Here is a 21,341-nt window from a genome sequence, read left to right on the forward strand (position 1 = left end):
GTGCCCTGCCTGGGGGCTGGGCCGTCTCCCAGCTGGGATCAGCAGTACAGCAGGCTGCTCCGTCCAGCTACCAGCAAACCCCCAGGGAAAACCCAGGTGCGAACAGCCCAGAGAAAGCTCACAAGGGAAACAGCTTCCTCTGGGAAAGACGGCGCCAGCACCTCTTTAGCAAACCTCCAGGTTCCCATAGATCTGTAGCTGCTGCAACACGTTACGATATATTTAGCTTTCCATAACTCATGAGCCGCTGCGCTGTCTGGTGAGAGCCATTACAGTTTCACTTTAATCAGAAGAGACCGAAGCTCCTATATTTATTTTCTAAGAAGTGAAGATTTTGTAGCCACAATGGTCTGACGGTACAAGAACTGCATGGTCTGTGGAGAGAAGCAGTATTTTTTATTAAACTAACTGGAAAAAGTAGACAAGCTTTCGGGTTTACAAACCCTTCCTTAGATCTGAAACAGAATACATTATTCTCCCAGGCAGCTTTATAGACTGGCCTGTCTACTCGTAACTGATTTTCTGGATCTGTCACTTAAAAAAAGAAGGAAAGAAAGAACACCACAGAATAAACCTGCAGTTCATTTCTATGGGAGAAGTTCTTATTAATGCAGGATTCCTGTGATTTACGAATAAGCTTCCATGGACAGATTGATACGTTAGGAGACCATTAATCTAAAGCAACGAAGGTTTTTAAATCAAACCTTACTTCACACTTCCCAGACTCTGACTTATGTGTCTGCGCAGCACTCAGCTGTCCCTACTGCAGAAGATGAGGTGCCCCAGGAGTTGTAACTTTGCATAGAAATGGAGGGAGAGTGTCTCTTCTAGAGAAATGCATAGGAGTGAATCATAGGTGCCCATCTATCCCTCCAGAAAACAACAGAACAAAACCTGACAGAAGCTGCAGAAGCCTCGATGCGCAGATTCTGTGATGCCTACAATGGGTTCAGTAAAGCAGGAAGCCAGCTCACTATTTTCATGAGATACTTCATTCAGATATCTGCAAGAGCTCTCACTTTCAGCCAAATCTGGGGGAAACTGGCTTGCAAATTCAAGAGCAGGAATGAGGGGAAAGGGGGAGGATAGAGCCTGCAGAAAGATGAGTATCACAGTTGCTGGCTGCAGCGCTGTGAAGGAAATGGGATGATTTTTTTTCAGTGTCAAAGCAGGCCAGGTAAGGAGGGGTCAGGGCCAAGCAGCCAGGATGCAGCTTGCCTCTGTCTGTCTTAGGGGCTGGAAAGGCAAGAGAAACTTTACCTAAACTCTCCGCACTGCAGGAGTCTGGCCTGAGCTGCAGCTGCACCTTTGTGCGGCGCTGGGCCCCCTCACACAGGAACTGCCATCGCATTTCTCCCTCCGGGGTGCTGAGCTCACGCCCTGTAGCGCGTTTACCGCGTCCACCCTTTTTAGGATATCCCCCCCTGCTCGAGAGATTTGCACGCAGCCTGTGGTTTGAAGGTCTGATCAGTTGAGGCTTGGCCCCAGCGAGGCAGCGGTGAAATCAGGCTGAAGGGAGCAAGCAGAAGGCAACGGTCTTACAATAGCATCCCTGCTCAAGTGGTCTCAGCGTATGCTGACCATCCAAAGATCGATTTGTTTTACATGTTTAAGCGGAAATAGGACAGTCCTGAAAGCAGGAGGGCTTTGGGGAAGCACGCTGTAAATGAAAAGGGTAGAGGGATCCAGCTACCCCAGGATGAGGAATTCAGGTTGTGCAGAGCTGAGAGCGGAGCACCAAGAGGAAAACAGAGAAGTTACGGTTACGGTGGAGCACGTTTTGAGATGGTCTGCTCAAAGGAAGTAGTAAAAAAAAATATTTCTGTGCTTCGGTCCTAATTCTTGACTGCTTGTGGCTATTGGCTTTGTTATTCTTGTGCAAGTCGCTGCGCTATCAGGCGGAAAATAACTCAGCAGCAAAAACGCTCATGACATTCACAGAACGTGCTGGTCTGGAGGAAAAGCGGGGCTGTGCAGAGGGCCGGGGGTGCTCCATTTGATGCATTCGAGATTTGCTGCAGCGTACGTGATCTGACCCTGCTTCCTCCTTTGTCGGGTGAAGTGTTTGGGACTCACGATTATCACAGCTCGTTAAATTTTGGCGTAGCAGATCTCACTGGCTTTCGCTTATTAGATGAATGCAACTGCTGTTAGACGGTGGCTCGGGGTGGTGCTGCACGGAAGAAGCACAAGCTCCGTAGATTGCTCTTGAGCTATAGAAGCAGCTGCTCTTGAGAGCACTGTTTCTGTAATCAGTCAGATTCTCCTCAACAGATGTAAGTATAAATAGGGGGTGGATGTGTGAAACAGTAATCCCCTGCCTTCCCCTTACAGCTTAAGTTTTATGCCGCAAGTGTTTGTACCGCTGTATCCATAGCAATTCCTTGAAGTTAAAGGATTGATGGAATAGAAATTGAAAATGTTCTCTCATGTTTCAGGCTGCCAAGTCTACGTCAGATGGTATTCTGAGACTAGATCTGGATATAGTAGACAATGGACCACCCAACTTTGACTCCACTATCAGCGAAAGTGACAATTTGCCACCTCAGAAAGAAACTCCAAAGCCACCTATGCCGCCTACAAAACCCACGGGCACAAAAGAAAACCAGGATGCAGAGAACAGCGTTTCTGACCAGGAACATAAAACGCCTCTGCCTCCAGATAAGAAGCTTAAGGAAGGCTTAGCATCGAAGGACGATGTGAATGCCAAGGAAGAGGACTCTGTAAGCAGAGAGGAGAATGTGGAAGAATCCAATGCGCCAGGTGAGGAGAACAGAGAGAAACTTGCTGAGCTCAGCAGCAAGGGCACATCAAAACCTCCAATTCCTCTTCCTAAGAATGTGCCAGACAAGCTAAAAGTGGCTTGGGACCAACCAGTCTCTGAACTTGAAAACACAGAAGACTTGAAATCATCAGGAGACAGTAGCAAAGACAGCCTTGCTGAGACTGCTGCTGCAGATGTCACAAAGCCTCCTGTTCCTCCTCCTAAGATTCTGTCAGAAAAAATGATAGCCACTATGAACTCCAGCCACGGCGACCTGGAAGCTGGGGGGTTGGAAGATCTGGGGTCTGGCAGCTCCAAGCCCCCAGTGAACGGCGTTGAAGCCAGTGAAGTAGCAGAGTCCACATCCCCATCAGCTGAAACTAAAGAAGAAAACGGGAGAACCTTGGCTGAGAAGGAACAGCAAAGTTCAGCAGAACAGAGACCGAGTTCCTTAGCTTCAGAAACAGGCCAGGAGAGTGTAAAAGCAACTACTGAGAAGAAAACCTCTGTAGAAAACACTTCAGGCCTCAAACTTCGCAGTTCGTCTCTGGGAGACTTGCTGTCAGATTCCAAAAATACCCAGAGAGCACCTCCAGGTCAAGGTTTCCCCAAGGATTCCCATCACTGCTTAGCTAAAATGGAGGAGAAAGTTGCTAGCGAAAGGGAAAAGGCAGAAAAACTTCTGCAGAAGGTTTTACGTGGAGGGCTGGAACAGGTCCAGGAGGGGAACGGACCCCCAGTGATGGCAGAGACATTACTCAACGAGGCGGTAGAACAACTTCGGCAAGCTACGCAAGTCTTGCAAGAAATTAAAGGTCTTGGAGAACTGAAAAAAGAAGCAGCACAGAAACAGAAAGAAAAGCAAAAGGATCTAGTGACTCTTTATAGGAGAAGTGCTCCCTGACGCACTCTTCAGAGAGACTTGGTTTTCAAAATCAAAGCTAAACATTTGCCATTTATGATTTGTACCATTGCTAGGCCAGTGTTCAAAAGGTGGTGTTTTGCTGTGCATGCACCATGTTTATGGGACAGAATTGAGCTTTCAGTTACAGCCTCTTCCTCTCTTTCTTCATGCTGTACGTACCAGTCCGGTTCTAATCCTCTCATCACAGCAGAAGGTTACAGGACATTGAACAGCTTCAAAAATGTGAATGCTCTTTAGGGACTTGGTCCAAAGTACTTTCAAATCAATGGATCAGGCCTTAAAAATTTCTGGTAATCAAACCGAGCCAGAATTTTGAAAGGAGCAGAATGGTTTCTCTAGCAAAAGCCCCCGTCTGTCTGTATTTACAAGCAGATACCAGATTACACTGGCACCTATCCGGTTTTCCCACTTCAATCGTTTAAAGATAAATGCAGTCAGAGAATATTTTACTTTGTTTATACACTTGCTGGCAAGGTTTCCTGGAGCACCTGGCCCAGTGACATCTAGGAATGTAAGGATAAATGGCTTAAGCTTCTCCAAGGATGCTTGTAAAACCACATCCACAGTTAGTGACCGCACGCAGAGGCAAGCAAAACTGGCCAGCTCTTGGCTACGAGGAGTGTCCTCAGATCTAGGCACTCTTCTGAGTCCAGCCAGGCAATGCTTTACGCGGGCTAAGCACTGTGTAAATGAATGCAAGTTTCAATGCATCATTGCCAGGCACGTATTAATTGTTCCTGTTTCATTACCAGGGAAACTGAGGCAAAGATACAGAGCAGGTTACACTTGGCCTTTGAAGGAGCGTGTTGCAGCAGCACCACGTGCTTATTTTTAAGGACCATACCTACCTGATAACTCTGAATCCCTGCTTTGTAATTGGGAACAATTAGCCAGATGCTTGGACAGCTTGTGTCCAGGAGATGCCCAGGGGCTTCGCGGGAGAGCCTGTCCTTAAGAAGCTCATTTGTTACTGATGTACATTCCCTTAGCTGTTGGCTCTCTGTTGTGGGATGCTAACTGATAGGAGCGTGCATCTCAGGCAGCTGGTCTGGATGAGACCCTCGTCCTATTTAGCAGGTTTCTACCTGCTGCGTCCTGGCTAGCCTGAGAGCCACGGTTTGGCACAGACATCTGTAATTGGAGTACGGAGGGAAAGGCATTTTGCGCGCACAACTTTGGGGCTGGTCCCTGTGGCTTAAGTATATGAAAATAAAAGTGCATTGCTACGTAAGGGGCTGAGGAAAGCATTGCAGGAGGCTCTGGCACAATTCCCACAGCTCCCCCACCCACCTGCTGAAAGCAAACACAATTCCCATGGTTTCTAGTGATTAAAGTTGTGATAAAATCATGTCTTTGCACCGCTGCTGTACAGTGCTGTACCTGAGCTAAGTTCCCTCTCCTGTTCCCTACAGTTTTTGCTCTCAGGAGAATCGTATGACATCCTGAAGGGCTTCTCCTTTGCTTAAACCAGACTCTGGAAGCACAGAAAAGGATGATCTTTCCAGACTGGTTTTAAGGAGTGACATGCTACCTTATCTTTTTTCTCTCATTGTCAGCACTTTTCTTCTGTTATTCTTTGTATAATTCCCCAGGTTCCACAAGGCTGCAGTGGGCTGCAAACACCTCCCTTTGCAGCAGCCCAGTAAAGCTTCATCTGCACCTCTTCTTAGGCTAGCCCATGTGCTCTTCAGATCTGAGCAGAGAAATGTTGTCTTTGGGCTTCCAAATACCCTGGTTTTCACCACCCAGAGCCATCAAAATAGGTAGTGAGTGACTAGAGCTGGTGCTTCCATATCTTTTGATTCTGATTAAAGCAGCCAGGGTGGTCTGTCCCCCTCTCAAGACAGCTGTAGACAATGCATGGAAAATCACTTCTTATTCTCTCACGTGGGAGGTTCTACACAGCCAGACACTCAGGGCCCAGGTGCCACAAAAGCTTTGCTTTGAGACAAAAAGATTCCTATGTCCTAAGCCCACTGCCAGGCACACAGCCTGGAGCAAACTCTGGATCTGTGTAATTTGCTGCTGTAGACTGAATGTGAACCGCGGGTCTTACTTGCCTTTCAGATGTTTTTAGGACAAGGGCTAATCATATAGACAATACTCTGTGCCTATCTGCTATCTAAATGTATTTTTCTGCATGTGCACTTTTGTTTACCGAACACTGTGTGGTATGAATGTGAGCTGTCAGAACCTGGTGCGCACTGGAAGTCGAGGGACATCAGCTTCAGAGAGCAGGCAGGCATTTGCAGGATGCAGGTCTGTAAGAAGAGAGAAACCAGATGGGGAGAAGAAGTTCACACTAACAGGAAGACACATGAACCAGGGCAAACTCCGGGTGCAGGTTCATATCCAAAGTGGAAGCCAGTCCTGACCTCCAGGACGGGCAAATCAAAGCCTGGAACCGAAAACTCATGAGAATGGAGATAACTTACGGGAGGGTCAGTCCCCTAATGCATATACAAATGCTTCTGCTCTCACGGGTGTTTCTTGTGGCAGTGTGTTCTGTGGATACCGTCTGGCAAAGCGCTGATGAAGATAGCGAGACATCCCTATCTGTTACAGCCAAACCTACAGGATGTGCTTATATTTACTGTATATTTTTATATAATACTGGATATTCTAATGAATAAATGTCTGACATTTTACTGAATACCCATCAGTAGGAATCTTAACAGAAAAAAAAAAAAAGCAACCCTATTTGTTAGGAAATGAGCACATTAAATCATTTTACAAGCTACAGCTAATGACAGTTTTTGCTGTACTAACAGAACTTAGTAGGTTTGTATTATTTCTTGTAAATAGGTATAACTTAAGTGGAATCTCCATAGCACCCGGTAACTCTACTGCTGAAAACAGTCCATTGGAGACTTTTAAAATATTTTTTCTAGCAAGGTTAGCAGTTTCATCCTAAAATGTCTAGCCCAACCGTAAGCCTGATTCACCGGGACTTTCCAGAAAACAATGGATCACGTTGCTTCCGCAGTTCTCCCACTTGTTCTTCTCATTCTGGTCATAAGCTGGGCTCTGCCTAAGGCAGGAGGGTGGGCTACCCTGTAGCTGCCTTCTGGAGTGCTTCTGGTTGCTCCCCTGCAAATGGCAGTGCTGGTCACAGTCAGAGATGGGATCCTGGTCTGATAAGCCTTTGCTCCGACCTCCTACAGCACCTCCCAGCTTCAGCGTACATCCTGCCACCACGCACTTTTTTTTGTTTCTCCCCTTAACCATCTGATTTCTGGCTGCACTAAGGCTGCTTTCTTGTGCCCGGGAACCCTGTGGGCACGGAGCGCTGGGGTGTGAGTCTGTGTTTCAGGCTGTGCCACCAGGTTACATTTGTGACAGGAAGGAAGTGAGCTTGCAAGCAAGCAAATGTGGATGACTATCTGAAAAGCAGCTGCTGCAGCCAGTGGAAAGGCAGCACTTTGTCTCCTGCTTGTAACGAGCTTTGAGATTTGGCAATAAACCCCCTTTTAAATATCAGCTGTTTAAGAGCCATTTGTCCTAAACAGGGGCAAAGATGAGCCAGGAGGACTGGCACGTGGGGGCTTTGCTGCGGAGGAGGGCGCGTTGCACGGGCTGTGGTCAGGCTGGGCCGAGCTAGCTGCTGTGCTAACCACAAGCCCGGAGGAAGGAGAAGCAGCACCGGGGCTTGCGGGTGGCACACAGCTGGTGCTGCTGCACCCAGCCGAGTGCAGGCTCCAGAAGAGCTCTCGGGGCCATCCTGAACGCCTTCACGTGGATTCTGGCGTGTAGCAAGTGCGAAACTCACCCAGCGGTCATCCCTGCGGTGGTGAGCAGCAGCAGAGCTTCGTTCCGCTGCACGGATGCCAGTGAGCTACAGGAAGACAGGAACTGGTATCGTAGCGAGTGCTTCCCTTCTGTGAAACTGGGTGGAGACTGGGTTCAGAAGCTACAAGGAAGCAGGGAAAAGAATGCAAGTGTGCATGCCATCCTATTGCACAAGCTCAGCTTCATCTGGGTAAATGTGCTTGGTAAACTCTGAAAGCCACTGCCGGGAAGGGGTCAGTTCCCCAAGGGAATTTCCAAAAGACTAGCTTGATTTCTACAGATATACTACAGAAAAAGGCAATTTCTCCTCTTCTGAGAAAGCAGACAACACATCACATTTTGGCCTGAAGTTGATGTTGGTAAGGAAGGGCAGTGTCTAGCACTAAGTAAAGCCCATGAAACATGATTAAAAAGCCCACGAAAACGAAAACATACATAGGACTGGCATGTGAAACATTTGCGTGACTGCGTTTAATTCAATGCACGGTCATAGTTTACTCATTAGAAGAGACTGTGTTATTTCATAATCCAAAATAGAGAATGAGGGTCCTAGGTTTCATCCAGTGATCCTGCAGAGCTCAATAATTTGCAACTGAGAAAGAGCAGAAAGAGCTCTTCCAGTCCCAGGGTGCCAAAGGATTTACTACAGCATTGGCTAGTCTACAGCGGTGACTTATTATTCTTGCTATTAAAAAATGTGTGTTTTATCTTAAACATGAATCATCAACAGCAAAGCTCTCCAAGATTTCCCCTTCCAGTTTAAGAGTTAGAAAATCTGCCAGCACAGAACATATCCACCGTGTTTAGAGAACAGAGATCCCTGTTTTGTTATGCTATGCAAGTTCACATACTTCGGAAAGCCAGTGCTTAATTTGTTCCAGGAAACTTAGTCACTGTGTTCTTCTAGTGCCTTACCTCATGGCTCTGCAACCCACAATATTCCTGCGAAAACAGCCGATGTGATGTTACAAAGCATTAACGATTTCTTTCTCGGCAGCAACCCTGCTGTCTGGGGCAGTGTGAGGAACTTTAAGCAATGTGTTTTCCATCCACTCCTCGCCTCTTTGCAGCATCAGCGACAAATCAGCCCGACAAATGTCCCCTCGGAGAGCAAGGGGGGCTGACCCTTGCACCTGCTGCTGCTCAGTGCTGGTCCCCTCTCCCTGACCTACTGGGCTGCCCAGTTCAGAGTTGGTAAAACTGTGTCTGAGGGCGCTGAAGCAATCCTTCCTTAGTGCATATTTATTATAAAGCACCGGTGCTCACAGCTATAGATAAAAAAAGAAAACTTCAGTGGAATATTACAAACCCCGTTTGTAAGAAGCTGTTACGGGAGAGATGGTTGTCTGCAGCGTATCACATCCACTGCGTAAAGGAAAAAATAAATTGGCTTAATTTGCAGCAAAGAAGATTGAAGCGTTAAGAAAGGTCTTCCAGGCACAGGGTGGGGATATTCTGGAATGGGATCTGCAGGAGGACCTCCATCAGGAGCATTTCTTAAGAGCAGATATGCAGCGAGGGCGGTGCTGTCTTCCCTCTTCTGCGCGGAACGGCGGATGGAGCCAGTGCCTGCGATCCTGTGCAGCCATATGGTTTCTGCAGGACACTGGCAGAAGCCTCAGCAAGCAGGCGTAGCGGCTAATAACCCCCACGGGCTGCTCGGTCCTTTAACCTTGTTTGCCCTCTCCCTGGGGATCGTGATGAACGCCTGGAGCAGCGGGATGACAAACAGCGCGGCACTCTGCAAGTCCCAGCTCACACCGCCTTGCTCTCCCCAGTTTTCCTCTCCCGTCCTCTTCTTCTCCAGGCTTCAGCTCTCTTCTCTCCCCTTTCCCATCTCATGCCCCCTTCTCTGCCACAACAGCTCCTTCCTGGAAAGCTCAGCACTCTGACAGAAGCTCTCCATAAGTTTTGGATGTGTCTCTGCCAGGAAAACCTCCTTACTCCTCGCCCCCACTGGATCCATGGGACAGTTTACTCATCCCCATAGGGATAAGTTTGTGCTCTACAACGTAGGCATTTTTCAAAGTCAGGAAATGAATTTTAAAATGATTTGCTCAAAATAAATGAATGGAATTGAAATGCTGGGAAACAAAGACATAACCAGCTCCATTTTTTTCTCTTTTTTTGACTAAACGTTATTGGCAATTCTTGTATAGCATCTTCCAGTGTGAAGGCCTTACGGTGTTTTGTGGGCACGAATGACTTCAGCCTTGTTGTGCGACCAGGAGAGACAGTGGAGCTTCTCACCCTCCAGAACGAAGGGAAAGACACACAGCATTGAAGTGCTGGACTCCAAACCCATTTTCCTGTGGTGGACACTTTCATCTTTAATTAGGGTGGTACTGACATTCTGCAGCAAACATTAGACGACCCGAACAATGCTACCAGCCAAAATCCTCTTAAAAAAACCAAAAAAAACAAAAAAACAAACCCCCAAAAGCCCATGCTGACAACTTGTCCTCTGATGACTTTTCTAATCCTTTGAAGGATCAGGAACAGAACCCCAAATCTTGCTTCTTTGGTCGATTAGTAGTTAAAGAACTATTATTCCTAGCCCATAGATGGACAAGACATACCGTGCAAGTACTACAGATAGCTGTAAAATCTACCATACCGGTCATTTTAACGAGAAATAAGAAGCTGAATTGTTTTGGAGATGTTCTGGCCTAAAAGAGAAAGCCACCTGGAGCAGACTGCAAGGGAAGAGGTCAGAGGTAGGAAGAGGGCAGGCAGTGGGAAGGCAGTGCTCAGTACTCGCCCTAACGCACAGGTAAGGATGTGGCATGTATGCATCGTAAACAGATCCAGACCCTCCTTCCCCTCAGAACTACTCAGAAATTAGGAAAAATTTGAGTTTGTTACTGGCTTCCCTTTACCCCTTACTTAATTCCCTCTTGGTGTCTAAATGGTTTTCAGATGCTCAGTAAAATTTTAAACGATATTCGTATTTTCCCCTCACACCCACAAAAAACTCAAATAGTTTTGGAGGAAAAATATTTTTGCTTTCCAATGAAACCCACCTTGCAGAGAAAGAAATGCTTCTTAACGCTAATCGGTTTTATATGTGAATTGTCACTGCACACTGAGGTATCTGTCACTGCAGTTGACAAAACACCAGAAGATCTCCAGAAGTCCAGCGGACATGCAAGCCAGCATGACTCAGAGTCTCAGGGTGAAGAACCGAGCAAACAAAACTCCGAGTTCCTCTGCTATTTCATTCGCAACAAGAATTTCAGTTTTGAAATGCTGGCAAAATGCTCTGCGTTTGTTTAGACCTCATCACCATGACAGCACAGCGCTGCCCGGTGCCTAACGGACTGCGTGGATTTGCAAGGAACAGCGGTGAAGGGGAAATGGAGCTCAAAGAAAGAACATGGCCAGATGTCACAAGGGAGATCGCAGCAGGTCCTGATCCAAACCTACGTCCTCCAGCGCCGGTCCCGCGCGTGTGATCAGCCTGCCCGTCCAAGCCACCAGGCCTTCCATCAGCTTTCTCCTGGAAATGCTGAATTTTCAACAGCACGGGTTGAATTTCCTGAGCCAGGCAAATAAATTCCGCTCGTTTGCAACTGCCAAGAGCTAATGAACTTCTGCAGGGCTGTCAGTGCAAACAATAGTCGTGTATTTGAATGACAGTGCTCTCAGCTTCGCCACGCTTCTGCCTTTCTGTCCATGTGGGTTCAAAACCACCTACCTCCAACTGTGCAATCAGGGAATCGCAGGCAAGAAATTTTCTGGCAAAACCTTTTCAGGTTAAAGCAGCAACCCAAAGCTGTTAACAGAGGACTGGGTATTCAGAAAAGTGTCCCAGTTTAAAAAATGTACAAAAAGGTTTTGAAAAGCTGACTGTTCGAAAGCGGACAATTTTGCTCTGCAGCATGAAAACACAATTTCAACACCTCAGCTAATTTTTAGATACTTTTCTCGAAGAGTTTTTAAAAGGCTGAAACAGATATTGCGTGTTTTGATGGAGCTCATGTAATTACTTCCTGTCTACTTATGTAAGTTTTCCAAAAGTTTTCTTTTCTGCCTTGATCTTAATGGGGGAAGAGAATTGAAACCCCTGGTAAAGCTCAGAAGATGGCGAAGCTCTCTCAGTCTGGATCTAGACAGGCAGAACAGGATTCCTGTGCATTTCGGTCCTCCAAACAGGGCACTGGGATCCGTCCTGTCTCCTCTGCGACTCTTCCCTCCAAGGACCAGCGTTTCATTCTCAGGTGGTGCAGTCACACCGTGGGCTGCGGTCCGTTTGTTTTGGCTCAAGGCAGCAGCAGCCGCACAGGTACGGGGCTGATGTTTTTAACGGGTCTGCTATTGCCCGGAGAGAAAGCGCCATTTTCTAGGACAAACACAGTAAATTTACAGACGTCAAAAGAAGCAGTCCCCAGAATTTCTTTAGGAGCCTGGTCTCACCCTTCTGACACGTTTGCATTCAAGAGCGTCGCGTTCTTCTGGTAAACAGCCCGTTTGGAATTAAACCATTTTCAGTGCTGAACACGAGGGATGTAAATGGGGGGGCTCGCAGCCAAAGCCACCACCCCTGTAGAACAGAGAGAGCACGGGCTGTTCTCCAGAGCGCCGCGCGCTCCCGCTCAGCCCTTTGCGGTCAGGGGCAGAGGGCAACCTCCGCGGCCGCCCCGCCGCGGGCAGCCACCGCCCCACGGGCTGCGGGGCACGGCCGCGGAATGGAAGGAATTTTTTAGGCCTCCGAATCAGGACCCCTGGAGGACCCCTCCCATTCGGCACGGTGAATAACGGCAAATTGAAATGCAGCCACTGCCTACCCCAGTTCCCTGGCGTTTGGTAGACACTCGTGTGTCTGCTAAACTCGTACTACCCCGGGCTCCCAAATCTTGCAACAAACTTGTTTGGGGATGAATACCGCTTCTGCCCCATTAATGCTGCAGGAACAGCATCCAGGTCTGGGGATGCAACGTCCACAGACCCTTTCTGCACCGATGAGGGGATCCAGCCCTTCGGGTTTTGTCTGCAGTTTCCAGACTCAGCAATCACTAGCAAAAAACAGAAGCCAGCAGAGTTTAATTACATTTTTTTTTCCGGAGCAGCGAGGTGCTCGACTGCAGAGCGCTGTGGCTGTAACTCAGCCGGGTTACAAGACATCCCCAGCAAGAAGGCGCTCGAGCAGGAGGTAATTGAGGGCTGGCTCCCGGAGGGAATTTTCCCTTAAAAGGGTAACTACATTGTCATGATGAAACCAGCTTGCTTCCACTGCCCGCAGAGCTTTTTGCAAACACGTCTGCCAGAGCTGGGGGCGGTGGCAATTATTACAGCAGACTGCTAGGAGCAGCAGGGCAGTGGCTACTGCTCCAAACGCTACAGGATCTCTGGCCTGTCTCAGCCGTCCTCTCCCGTGAAGGGCAGCCCCAGAAGGTCACTCCACTGCCACGTAACAAGAAGCCAGCTCCTGCCGTCTGCTCAGGGAAAAGGGATACCTCAGCTAGGGTTGCAAGCAAAGAAACCAGCCTCGCACAAAGTGCTCGCGCTCAAAATCTGAAATATTTTCAGAGGGGCAGGCAGGCTGCCAGCTGAAAGCATACCAGAGGCACACAGGAATTTTTCCAATTAAATATTTTTTTCCACCAGAAAATAACCGAAACGCCAGCTTCTAATCTGAGAGCCCGTGGAACACTTCTGAACAAAGCTCTTCCGGGGGGTCAAGGCACACGATGAGAGAGCAGAACCCTAGCGTGGCCTCTCCGCCAGCAGCAGGCTGCCGCTAAGGGAGAGCCAGGTTTGGGGCCAAAACCTTCTTCTGCCTTGCTCAGAGCGGTGGCTCGAACCTCAGCTTCCCGCAGCCCAGAGGAAACCGCCTTACCTCTAACACGACTGCTGCTCCAGGCCTGAGAGCCTTCCTTGCCCTCCTCACAGCCCACCCACCTGGAGTCCTGCTCCGTGTTCTCTTGGGCAGCACAGAAGGGCTGCACTGTGGGTTTTGGAAGGAATGGTATGGGAAAGGCGGGTTTTGGCCCGGCCGTAGTGCCAGTCACAGGTTCCCACCTCACAACCAAAGCCTCTCTGTGCACACCTTGGGTGAGATTTTTAAAACCTGACTTTAAAAATCTGAGATTTTAAAATCTGACTAATGCTCACGCAGTCTCTCTAGCGCAAAATAACCCACCCATCGTGCCACGAACGGAGCAGGGAGCAGAAAGTAAATCACCACCCCTTCCTCTGAGGACTAGCAGCCTACAAGGACGACAAGCAGCTGCTGTCCTTGTATCACAGCAGGGAGCCAAGGCATGGGGCAGAAGCCCAGGTTGCTGGCGAGAGGACTTCCCAAATAGCTGGTCCTCAACAGCCGCCGTCACTGGAAGTGGGACCTGCTAGTGCTGAGCACCTGTAAGAGGCAGAGCAGCTGCAGCTCCCCGCGGGCACAGCGCTCAGCTCAGGAGCTGCGGTACCTCTGCAGCCGTTCCCGGACCTGTCTGGTGCTTGCTCCTTCTGGTGACAGCCCACTGCTGCCCCGTGAAGTGTCAACGTGAACTAGCCCCGTTTCAGGAACTCTGCAAGCGGCCACGGAGAACCAGCACTCTTCCTCTTAGCTGTAGGGGTAGAAAACTTCGCTTTCTGATCAGTCCTTCCCTGCAAAGAGAAGCTTCGACAGGGGAAGCGTGCTAGTGCCGACAGAAACTCATCCAGAGATAAACAGCAGAAAGCTGGAGAGGTACAGGTGTCTACAGGCACAGACTGGTTGCCATTTGGCTTTCCCTTTCTGTAATACCATGAGAATGAATCAGGCTCTATTTCTGAGTCACAGGGAGCGAATGTAAACTTCCTCTCCAGACGAGAGGAACGTGGGCAGGTGGAGGAAGAGCCGTGCGCGTCCTTATGCGCTGGATAAACACAGCGCGGGGAGTCCGCGGAGCTGCGCGAATCCTGCTCCAGGGCCCGAGATCTGCAGGCCTGTCCCAGAGGAAGACCCTGTGGTGGAAACACGCGACAAACATATGACAACATCTGCCTTCTGCTTCCTGTGCTGTGCGCAGATTATCGCTCTCTGCAGATAACTCTGTCCCTTCTCAGGGAGAAAGCTGGGCTTTGTGCTTTTTAAAGGCCTGCTGAGACCGGCCGCAATCGGCGCCAGCTCGTTCTGTACGTGCTCGCGCGCCGCGCGCACCCTCTAGCCGCTCGAGCAATCCGATCTCACATCTGCCCGGGGTCGTTTGTTCTCTCATCCCTCCCTTCTGCCAGCCCGTCGCGCTGAAAACAGGAGCAGGGCAGGCCAAGCGCTCTGCACTCGAGCGTGCTCCCTCCGCGAGCGGAGCGGAGCTGACGCCCAGCTGAGCTCCCCCACCTCCCCCCCGCTGATGACATTATTTTCCACGCTGCTCGTGCCCAGAAGCGAGGAAGCCCCTGGAACGCAGCAGCCCGCGTCGGAGCTGTTTCTGCACTGATCGCCAGGAACTCCAGCAGCAGACTTTAAAGGGAAGCCTGGTGGGCTGCGATAAAATAAAAGCCATCCGTCGGCGATTTGACATCTGCAGAGCTCCCTGCAAAGCGCACGACTCCAGCTGCCGTCCCAGCCCCCCCTCCCCTCGCCTCCGCCTCCAAGACCATGAAATTACTCATTAGGCCTGGAACAAACTTTCGGGGCACTCGCACGCGGCTGGGGACAGAGACAGATGTTGTGGGCTCTGGAAGAAAATCGCTGAGAGACAGAAAAACACTTCCAAAGCTGCGCTGCTGCCTCCTGGCAGCGTGCTCCCGGCTCCTGCTGCGCTCCGTGCCTTACCATGGAGTCAGAAGCGAAGGCACCGATGGCATCGCAGCTCTATCGACCTTTTATTAAATGCTCAAACGTAAGATTTTTTTTTTGTGTTGCTTAAAAATTTTGCATCGAGCCTTACAGGATGACATTGGAGAAGCTCAGGGCTGTGCCTCTGGCAGGAGGTTTTGGCACGTGAGGTTTACTGGTTACAAAATCCTGCGTTTCAGCTGCGCTCTTTTCCCGATAACAGCAGGGACAGGATTGCCTTTAGGAGCCAGGCAGTCCTCAGAGGCCCAGGAAGCAGAGGACCCACCCTCTTTTACACATGCAGAAAGTGAGAATAAAAACATTGCCTGCAGGCACGTCAGTGAGGGGATTAGGAAGCAGAGTCCGTCAGGGTTTATAGGACGCAGCCACCCCCACCCCCCATAACCAACACTCGCTCAGTTTAACCACGGGATGCAGACCTGGTAGGGACAGGACACCGCCTGCATCACAGGGCATCTGCTCCCACCGTCAGGGAGGAATGTTTCTGCCCTTTTGATCCTTCCCTGTGCACTTCCCTCCGCACAGTAGATGTTTTAAGAGAATATCAGTCCAATATTCCTGGCCTTGAAAGTCCAGGCTGACCTCAGCTAGCGAGGAGAACGGTTCAAAGCAGAGCCGGGATGACCGCCGGGACCTGATAATCGCTGCGAGATAGAGGTTGTCCCACCAGAAATCTCCTGGCTGCTGTTCAAATCTCAGACTCTCAGGCTGAAGGGAATTTGAGCACAATGAGCTTTTCCAGCCCTCCTCACTGCAAAGCATCACAGAAGTAACGCGTCTCCCCTCCCTGTAGTACTTTTCCTAAGATGTCACTCAGGTATAAGTATCCCCTGAGCAGATTTTTTTGCTTCTCACGCATTCCCACAGGACGGGTGTGAGCTCAGCTCTCCACCAGTGCAAGGAGAAGGAACTGAGTTAGAAGCTGCAGTGAAGCGGTGTCAGTGAAGGGCAGAGATAAGGGGAGCGACCCGGCCACCAGGAACAACCCCGGCGACAGTGTTAATTGAGTGTAAGCTGCACTTTCAGAGCTCCATAGAAGCTTAAGCCCATTTATCTTTGCAAGGGATTTAAAGGCCTAAGAGCTTTGGAAAATGGCACTGACGGGACAGGAAAGTTCAAATCACCAACTGCAACTTCCAGGCGCTGTTAGTGTGCATTGAACCATCTGTGTCAACCCCACACGGCGCCTTGCCAGGCAAGACTTGCTCACCTGCTCTCTCTGACATTCCCTGGGCTCCTCGAGACTTTTCCTCAAAACCAACCAAACACAAGCCCTTGCGTTTCTCTAGCATGTGATTTCATCCCGATCCCGTAACACTGGATTCTCCCTGAGCCTGAAGACAGAGAAGATTGCTTTGTGATACAGCTTCCCGAGCCAGGAGCAACAGCTCTGCTGAAATACCTCCTTCTACATCGTCTGAGAGGCTACGCAGGATAAGCAGAGTCTGGGAAGACAGGAAAAATGGAATTACAGGCTTGTGAAATGGACACTGACAAAAAAAAAAAATGAAGTGCTAAGCTCACTCAGAGGCCGTCTGTGTTTAATCCAGTCATCAGACAGTCTCTGTTTAACTAAATATTTGATTTCAGAATTGAGCCTGAATTATTACTGGCAAAGGTTTCAAGCTCCACAGGTCCCTCTAACAAGCTGCTCCTTCTTGGAAGCCCTGCAAGGAGGTGAATACAGCCTTTGAGGAAAGCGATGGATCCTTTCTCAGGCTTCCAGAGTGGCTCTGCGGAGTCCCGTCAGGTTTCCAGTGTTTCTGAAAGCTTCGTATGTCTGCCTGTTGGAAGCTACAGGGCTGGTGTTTGTTTGTGTGCATTGCTGGGATGTCCCCAGAGGATTTTTGGCTTTGCAGCATGTCCCAGCACCAGAGTTATCAAAGAAAGCACCAAAAATAACCGAGCCTACAGGACAACTAAAAGCCCGGCCCAGACAAATAACAAATCAGATGGAGCCACACATGAAGACATGCATGCAGAGCCCTAACGTGCATTCCATGCTGATGGGACATAGCTGAAGGTGCGGTTTGAAAACCAGGACACAGAGTCAGTACATTTAGTTTCTCTCATGCCCACAGGGAGGACGTAACGTAGCACAAACATACAGTGCCCCATGGCATCACTGGCAGCCACACACCACAGGGCCCAAAGGAACTGATTTGGGTGCTTCCACACAGAGCTATCCCAGCACCTTGTGCTGTTTGACACCCAGTCGTGTACCGACAGCCCATTAACACAGGAAGAAGAACGTGGTCGGCCCCTCTCCCACACAGCATTTAATTTCCTGACCGTGGCAGCATATGCCAGAAAAGCCAACCCTCCGGGGCTGGAGGCTGCTCCCTGAGCCGGGCTCCCCCACTGTGGGCAGCTCCGGGGAAGCAGAGGCTCGGCTTCGCGGACTGCAATCAGCTGCAGGCAGGAGGAGTCACCTTCCAGTTTTGCTTCCACAGGAAATAAATTCAAGTCCGATCTGCTAAACCTTTTGGTAAGCAACTGTTTCTGCGTAAACACGTGCTGGTTTGTGGGCTGTGTTACAGGGTTAGCTGCAGATCTGACTGACTTTCAAATCACTGTGTATACAACTGAACCAGAGGGCAAACAGAGGCGCGTTTTAAAATGGCATGGATTTAAATGGCCTGACTCATGATTTCTGAAAGCTGGAGATTGAAAATAATGATTACCCTGAACTAACACATAAAAATTGGGCACAAAACGCTATGTCAGAGAGCTTCACTTCTAAGCAAGAAAGAGCACAAAGCCAGCTTAGCTAGAATTATTCTTCACGTGAAATAAAGTCAAACACCGTTCTGAAGACAGGGTCAGTATCAGGAATATACTGCAAAAAGAGCTCAAATTATCACCTGCCCCCGTCATCTGTTATGGTACAATGCTAGTGGGAAAATCCAAATGCTCTTTTAGGTCTGTTAGCTAATAAATGGATCGCTAGGCAAGTGCTTAGGATCGTTAATAAATCCTTGCAACATTCTGCACTTAGTGTCAGCAGAAAGCCTTCATCCCTTCCACACCTGAACACAAACCTATTTGGGAAGGATGGAAGGAACTGCCTACATTGCTTTTTTTTCTGCCCGCTGGAAACACCCAAGCCCACAGGTGCAAACTTCCAGTACATCTGTGCTACTTCTCTTCTGAGATGAGCATTAAGCAGCAGAAAAGCCATAGGTGATCAATCCCAGCTGATTCAAGCTCTGGAAGAGGTGCAGGCAACGACGCTAACAGTGGCAGGTTAAATCTGGACAGCTTTCCATCCACGGGTCTCTTCCAGAGTAAGGGAAGAGTGGCAAGAGCCAGAGGTGCCACCCAGGGCTGGGATGTCGCTGGGCCAGGCACGGTACGTATATACCAGCAGGGATTATTGCCTGCCCTTTTCAGAGCTGTTTCCCCAGCCCTCAGGCACTAGGGTACCCGGTGGGGAAGGCTCAGCCCTTCTCAGTCATTCCCGCTGGCGCCACTCCAATTTGTCTGAGACACTTAAATATTCATCACGAGAGAGCAAGCGTCCGTCTAGCCGGGTGCACAGCCTCCTCTCGAGGGAGACAGGACACCTGCCTTCTGCACTCCCTGCTCCATCAAATCATTAATTATTTAAAATAACAGGAAAGGGCAAGGAAAACTCTCTGCACCAGTCATGCTTGCAGCCTGCTGTTTACAGTACTCTCTGGGGTCCTGCAGAGACCAAGGTTTCCATCTCCCCTCAGGCAGAGGCAAGGATCAAAGCCAGCTTTTCCTTCTCCTAGGGGAGGATGCTCTACCAGAAGGGCTTCCCCTGTACCCAGACAGCCCTTATGTTTGCTTTTCCTGCCAGAGAGCGTTTTGGTTTTTTTTAATTCAATTTGAACAAAAGGAAAACAAAACACGAATCCAAAGCTCTAAGACCAGCAGCTAATCACAGACCCCCCCACACAATCTGTGATTGTTCAAGAGCTCAGGGTCCACTGGGGCGAGAGGCAGGCTGCGCTCTCCGTTTCTCAGCTGCAACCGCTGCCAATGGGCCTTGCAGCAAAACAGCTGCATCAGTGCAGCGCTTGGCTGCACAGCCCTCGGCAGCGCGCCTCCGATGAGATGGAAACCGATGGCTCAGCCCAGCACTGAAGTTGGTTCTGGTGCCCCTGAACAGGGCGTAGCTGTGCCCACAGAAGGATTTTTCTCTATTAGCAGAGATCTCTACATTTCTGCGTCCCCCTGGACACTGATTTGGCTTTGGGCCTGCCTCACCGCATCTCTCCACGCTCCCTCTCTTGCAGCAGAAGGGTCCCCAGGACAGTGGTGTCCCCCAAGGACAGGTGTCCCCGAACCAGGGAGCAGCCCCAGCTACAGCCTGGAGTTCATTGCTCCCAGCAAATCGCGGTAGGTAAACGGCACTGGCACCCTCGTGTGGTCGCTGTGATTTGTGTGCTCTCACCCAAAAACGGCGGTCAGGCAGGGCTGCAGAGAACGGGGAGATGACTCCTCGGGGATTCCTCCTGAGGAAGGATGAGGAGCCCAGGACAAGGGTGAAGTCTGACAGGCTGACCGGTTGGCATGGTACAGGGAGGGAATACAAACCTGGTGCTGCAGGGACTAAGCAGAGAAATCAGAGTAGCAGCGTGAGAAGGGTCCTTGCAAGATCACTTCTATCCTCAGATGGGCCCCTGTGACCAGCTGCAGAGAAACCCCCCTTCATGCACTCTACTCCCCTTTACTGTCTTGGCCACTGGAGAGCTATACACAGGAGAAACCAAAGTCCTGCCTACCAAGATCTAAGCCCGTGCTTCCCAGTCATGCCCATTCTGGGTTCACAGGACAGGTTATTCCTATCTCTCCACACCACGTTCCCATGGATTTGAAGGCCAACAAGCAGCACCGTTTCCTCAGTCAAGCCAACATGTCACTCAAGGTGTCACCCCATATTAAAGGCAAGACAGACTGCAAACACAGGAAAGCTTAGAAATTGTAAAGAGATGTCATTTAAGTAAATACAGAGTGTCAGTGTACGTCACAGCATCTACCCACGCTCCTTGTACCTCTGGGCAGGCAGGGCCAGCAGGCAGGATTTAGCAGACATTGCCAGCAGATGACAGGGTGAAAGCTCCAACATGCAGCCCTCAGCTAGGTGATTTTAACTTTTTTCAGTGCTAAGTTGTTGGAAATGGGGGGTGAGAGGAAGGCAGGGAAGGAATCTGGGACACCTTTTGCAGGGCAGAAGACATAAGAGGTGATTTGACAAGGTCTGGGTAAAGCACACTGAACTGGGCAAGCTCTGAACCCTTTGAGTCTACCAGCGGGTTTCCAGGACAGGTCAGAGGCTGCCACCAGAGGCAGTTCCTGCAGTGCAGTCGTGCTTAGAAATGTCTGCTTTATGTAAACTGACAACTAGGACCTTGCTTCAGTAGCAGCTGTATCTCACCACTGATATAGACCTCAAACAGCGAGCATCTCGCTCCTGAGGAACAGCCACCAGCTGCTCAGACACATCCCAGAGAACACTCGTGTGCCACATTTACCCAAAAATTAGCTATGGCAAGAAAGCTGTGAGGGTCGGACCCACTTCAGAGACCTTATACAGGCTAAATTGAAATGGTTGTGGCAGAAAGAGCAGCTCCCACGTAGCTTCAGGTGAGATTTGCTGCCAGAATAGTCACTGCCTGGTACTTGTGAAAAGGCAGCAGCATCTCTCCACCATTTTGCATGGTGGTGGTACGTCACTGACAGGACAAGCACCCAGCTTTGTGATTTCTTGGTACCCACCCACAAACCGGCTGCTTTGGGCCCTGTTTTCTCCACTTACCTCAGACCTCCCCAGGACAGATCTGATCCTTTCCCAGCCTCAGCTCAACCAGTGCCCGCTTGCTTCCTCCTAGAATTATCAAAATGGAAAACAAAATCAAAGACAGAACCAGACCCAGATGCTGAAACAGAAGAACGTTAACTAAACCCTGGGTGAAGAGCACTTTTACCCCCTTCTGCACCTGCTGCTGAGCCTTGGCCGTGTGGTGAGAGCCCCCAGAAAGTGCCAAACCCTGAACCTTGTTTTCAGGAAAAATAAAGCAACCCACCCCACATTTCCCACAGAAGACAAACCC

General features: G+C 49.7%; 1 protein-coding gene and 1 long non-coding RNA gene across 20 annotated transcripts in view; one reads left to right on the forward strand and one right to left on the reverse strand.

Moving 5' to 3' along the window:
* Positions 1-7,169, forward strand: part of PLEKHO2 (pleckstrin homology domain containing O2) — a 28,738-nt gene extending 21,569 nt beyond the window's left edge. Inside the window, exon 6 of the mRNA XM_080607826.1 lies at positions 2,439-7,169. Within this exon, the coding sequence (XP_080463952.1) occupies positions 2,439-3,668 (1,230 nt within the window). The 3' untranslated portion in view covers positions 3,669-7,169. The remainder of the gene's footprint in view (positions 1-2,438) is intronic.
* LOC308201089 overlaps positions 1-21,341 on the reverse strand; it is a 57,018-nt gene that overhangs the window by 34,330 nt on the left and 1,347 nt on the right. For 15 of the 19 annotated variants that reach the window (XR_013956028.1, XR_013956029.1, XR_013956030.1 and 12 more), the window contains exon 2: positions 21,047-21,115. This is a non-coding gene — a long non-coding RNA (uncharacterized lncRNA). Of the gene's footprint in view, positions 1-161; positions 2,433-7,458; positions 7,600-19,681; positions 19,840-21,046; positions 21,116-21,341 lie in introns of those variants that run through there. The other 4 variants (XR_013956034.1, XR_013956043.1, XR_013956044.1 and 1 more) reach the window with 4 other exon arrangements.

Source organism: Anser brachyrhynchus (assembly GCF_964034855.1).
Source record: "Anser brachyrhynchus genome assembly, chromosome: 11".
In the NCBI taxonomy this organism is placed as follows: domain Eukaryota; kingdom Metazoa; phylum Chordata; class Aves; order Anseriformes; family Anatidae; genus Anser; species Anser brachyrhynchus.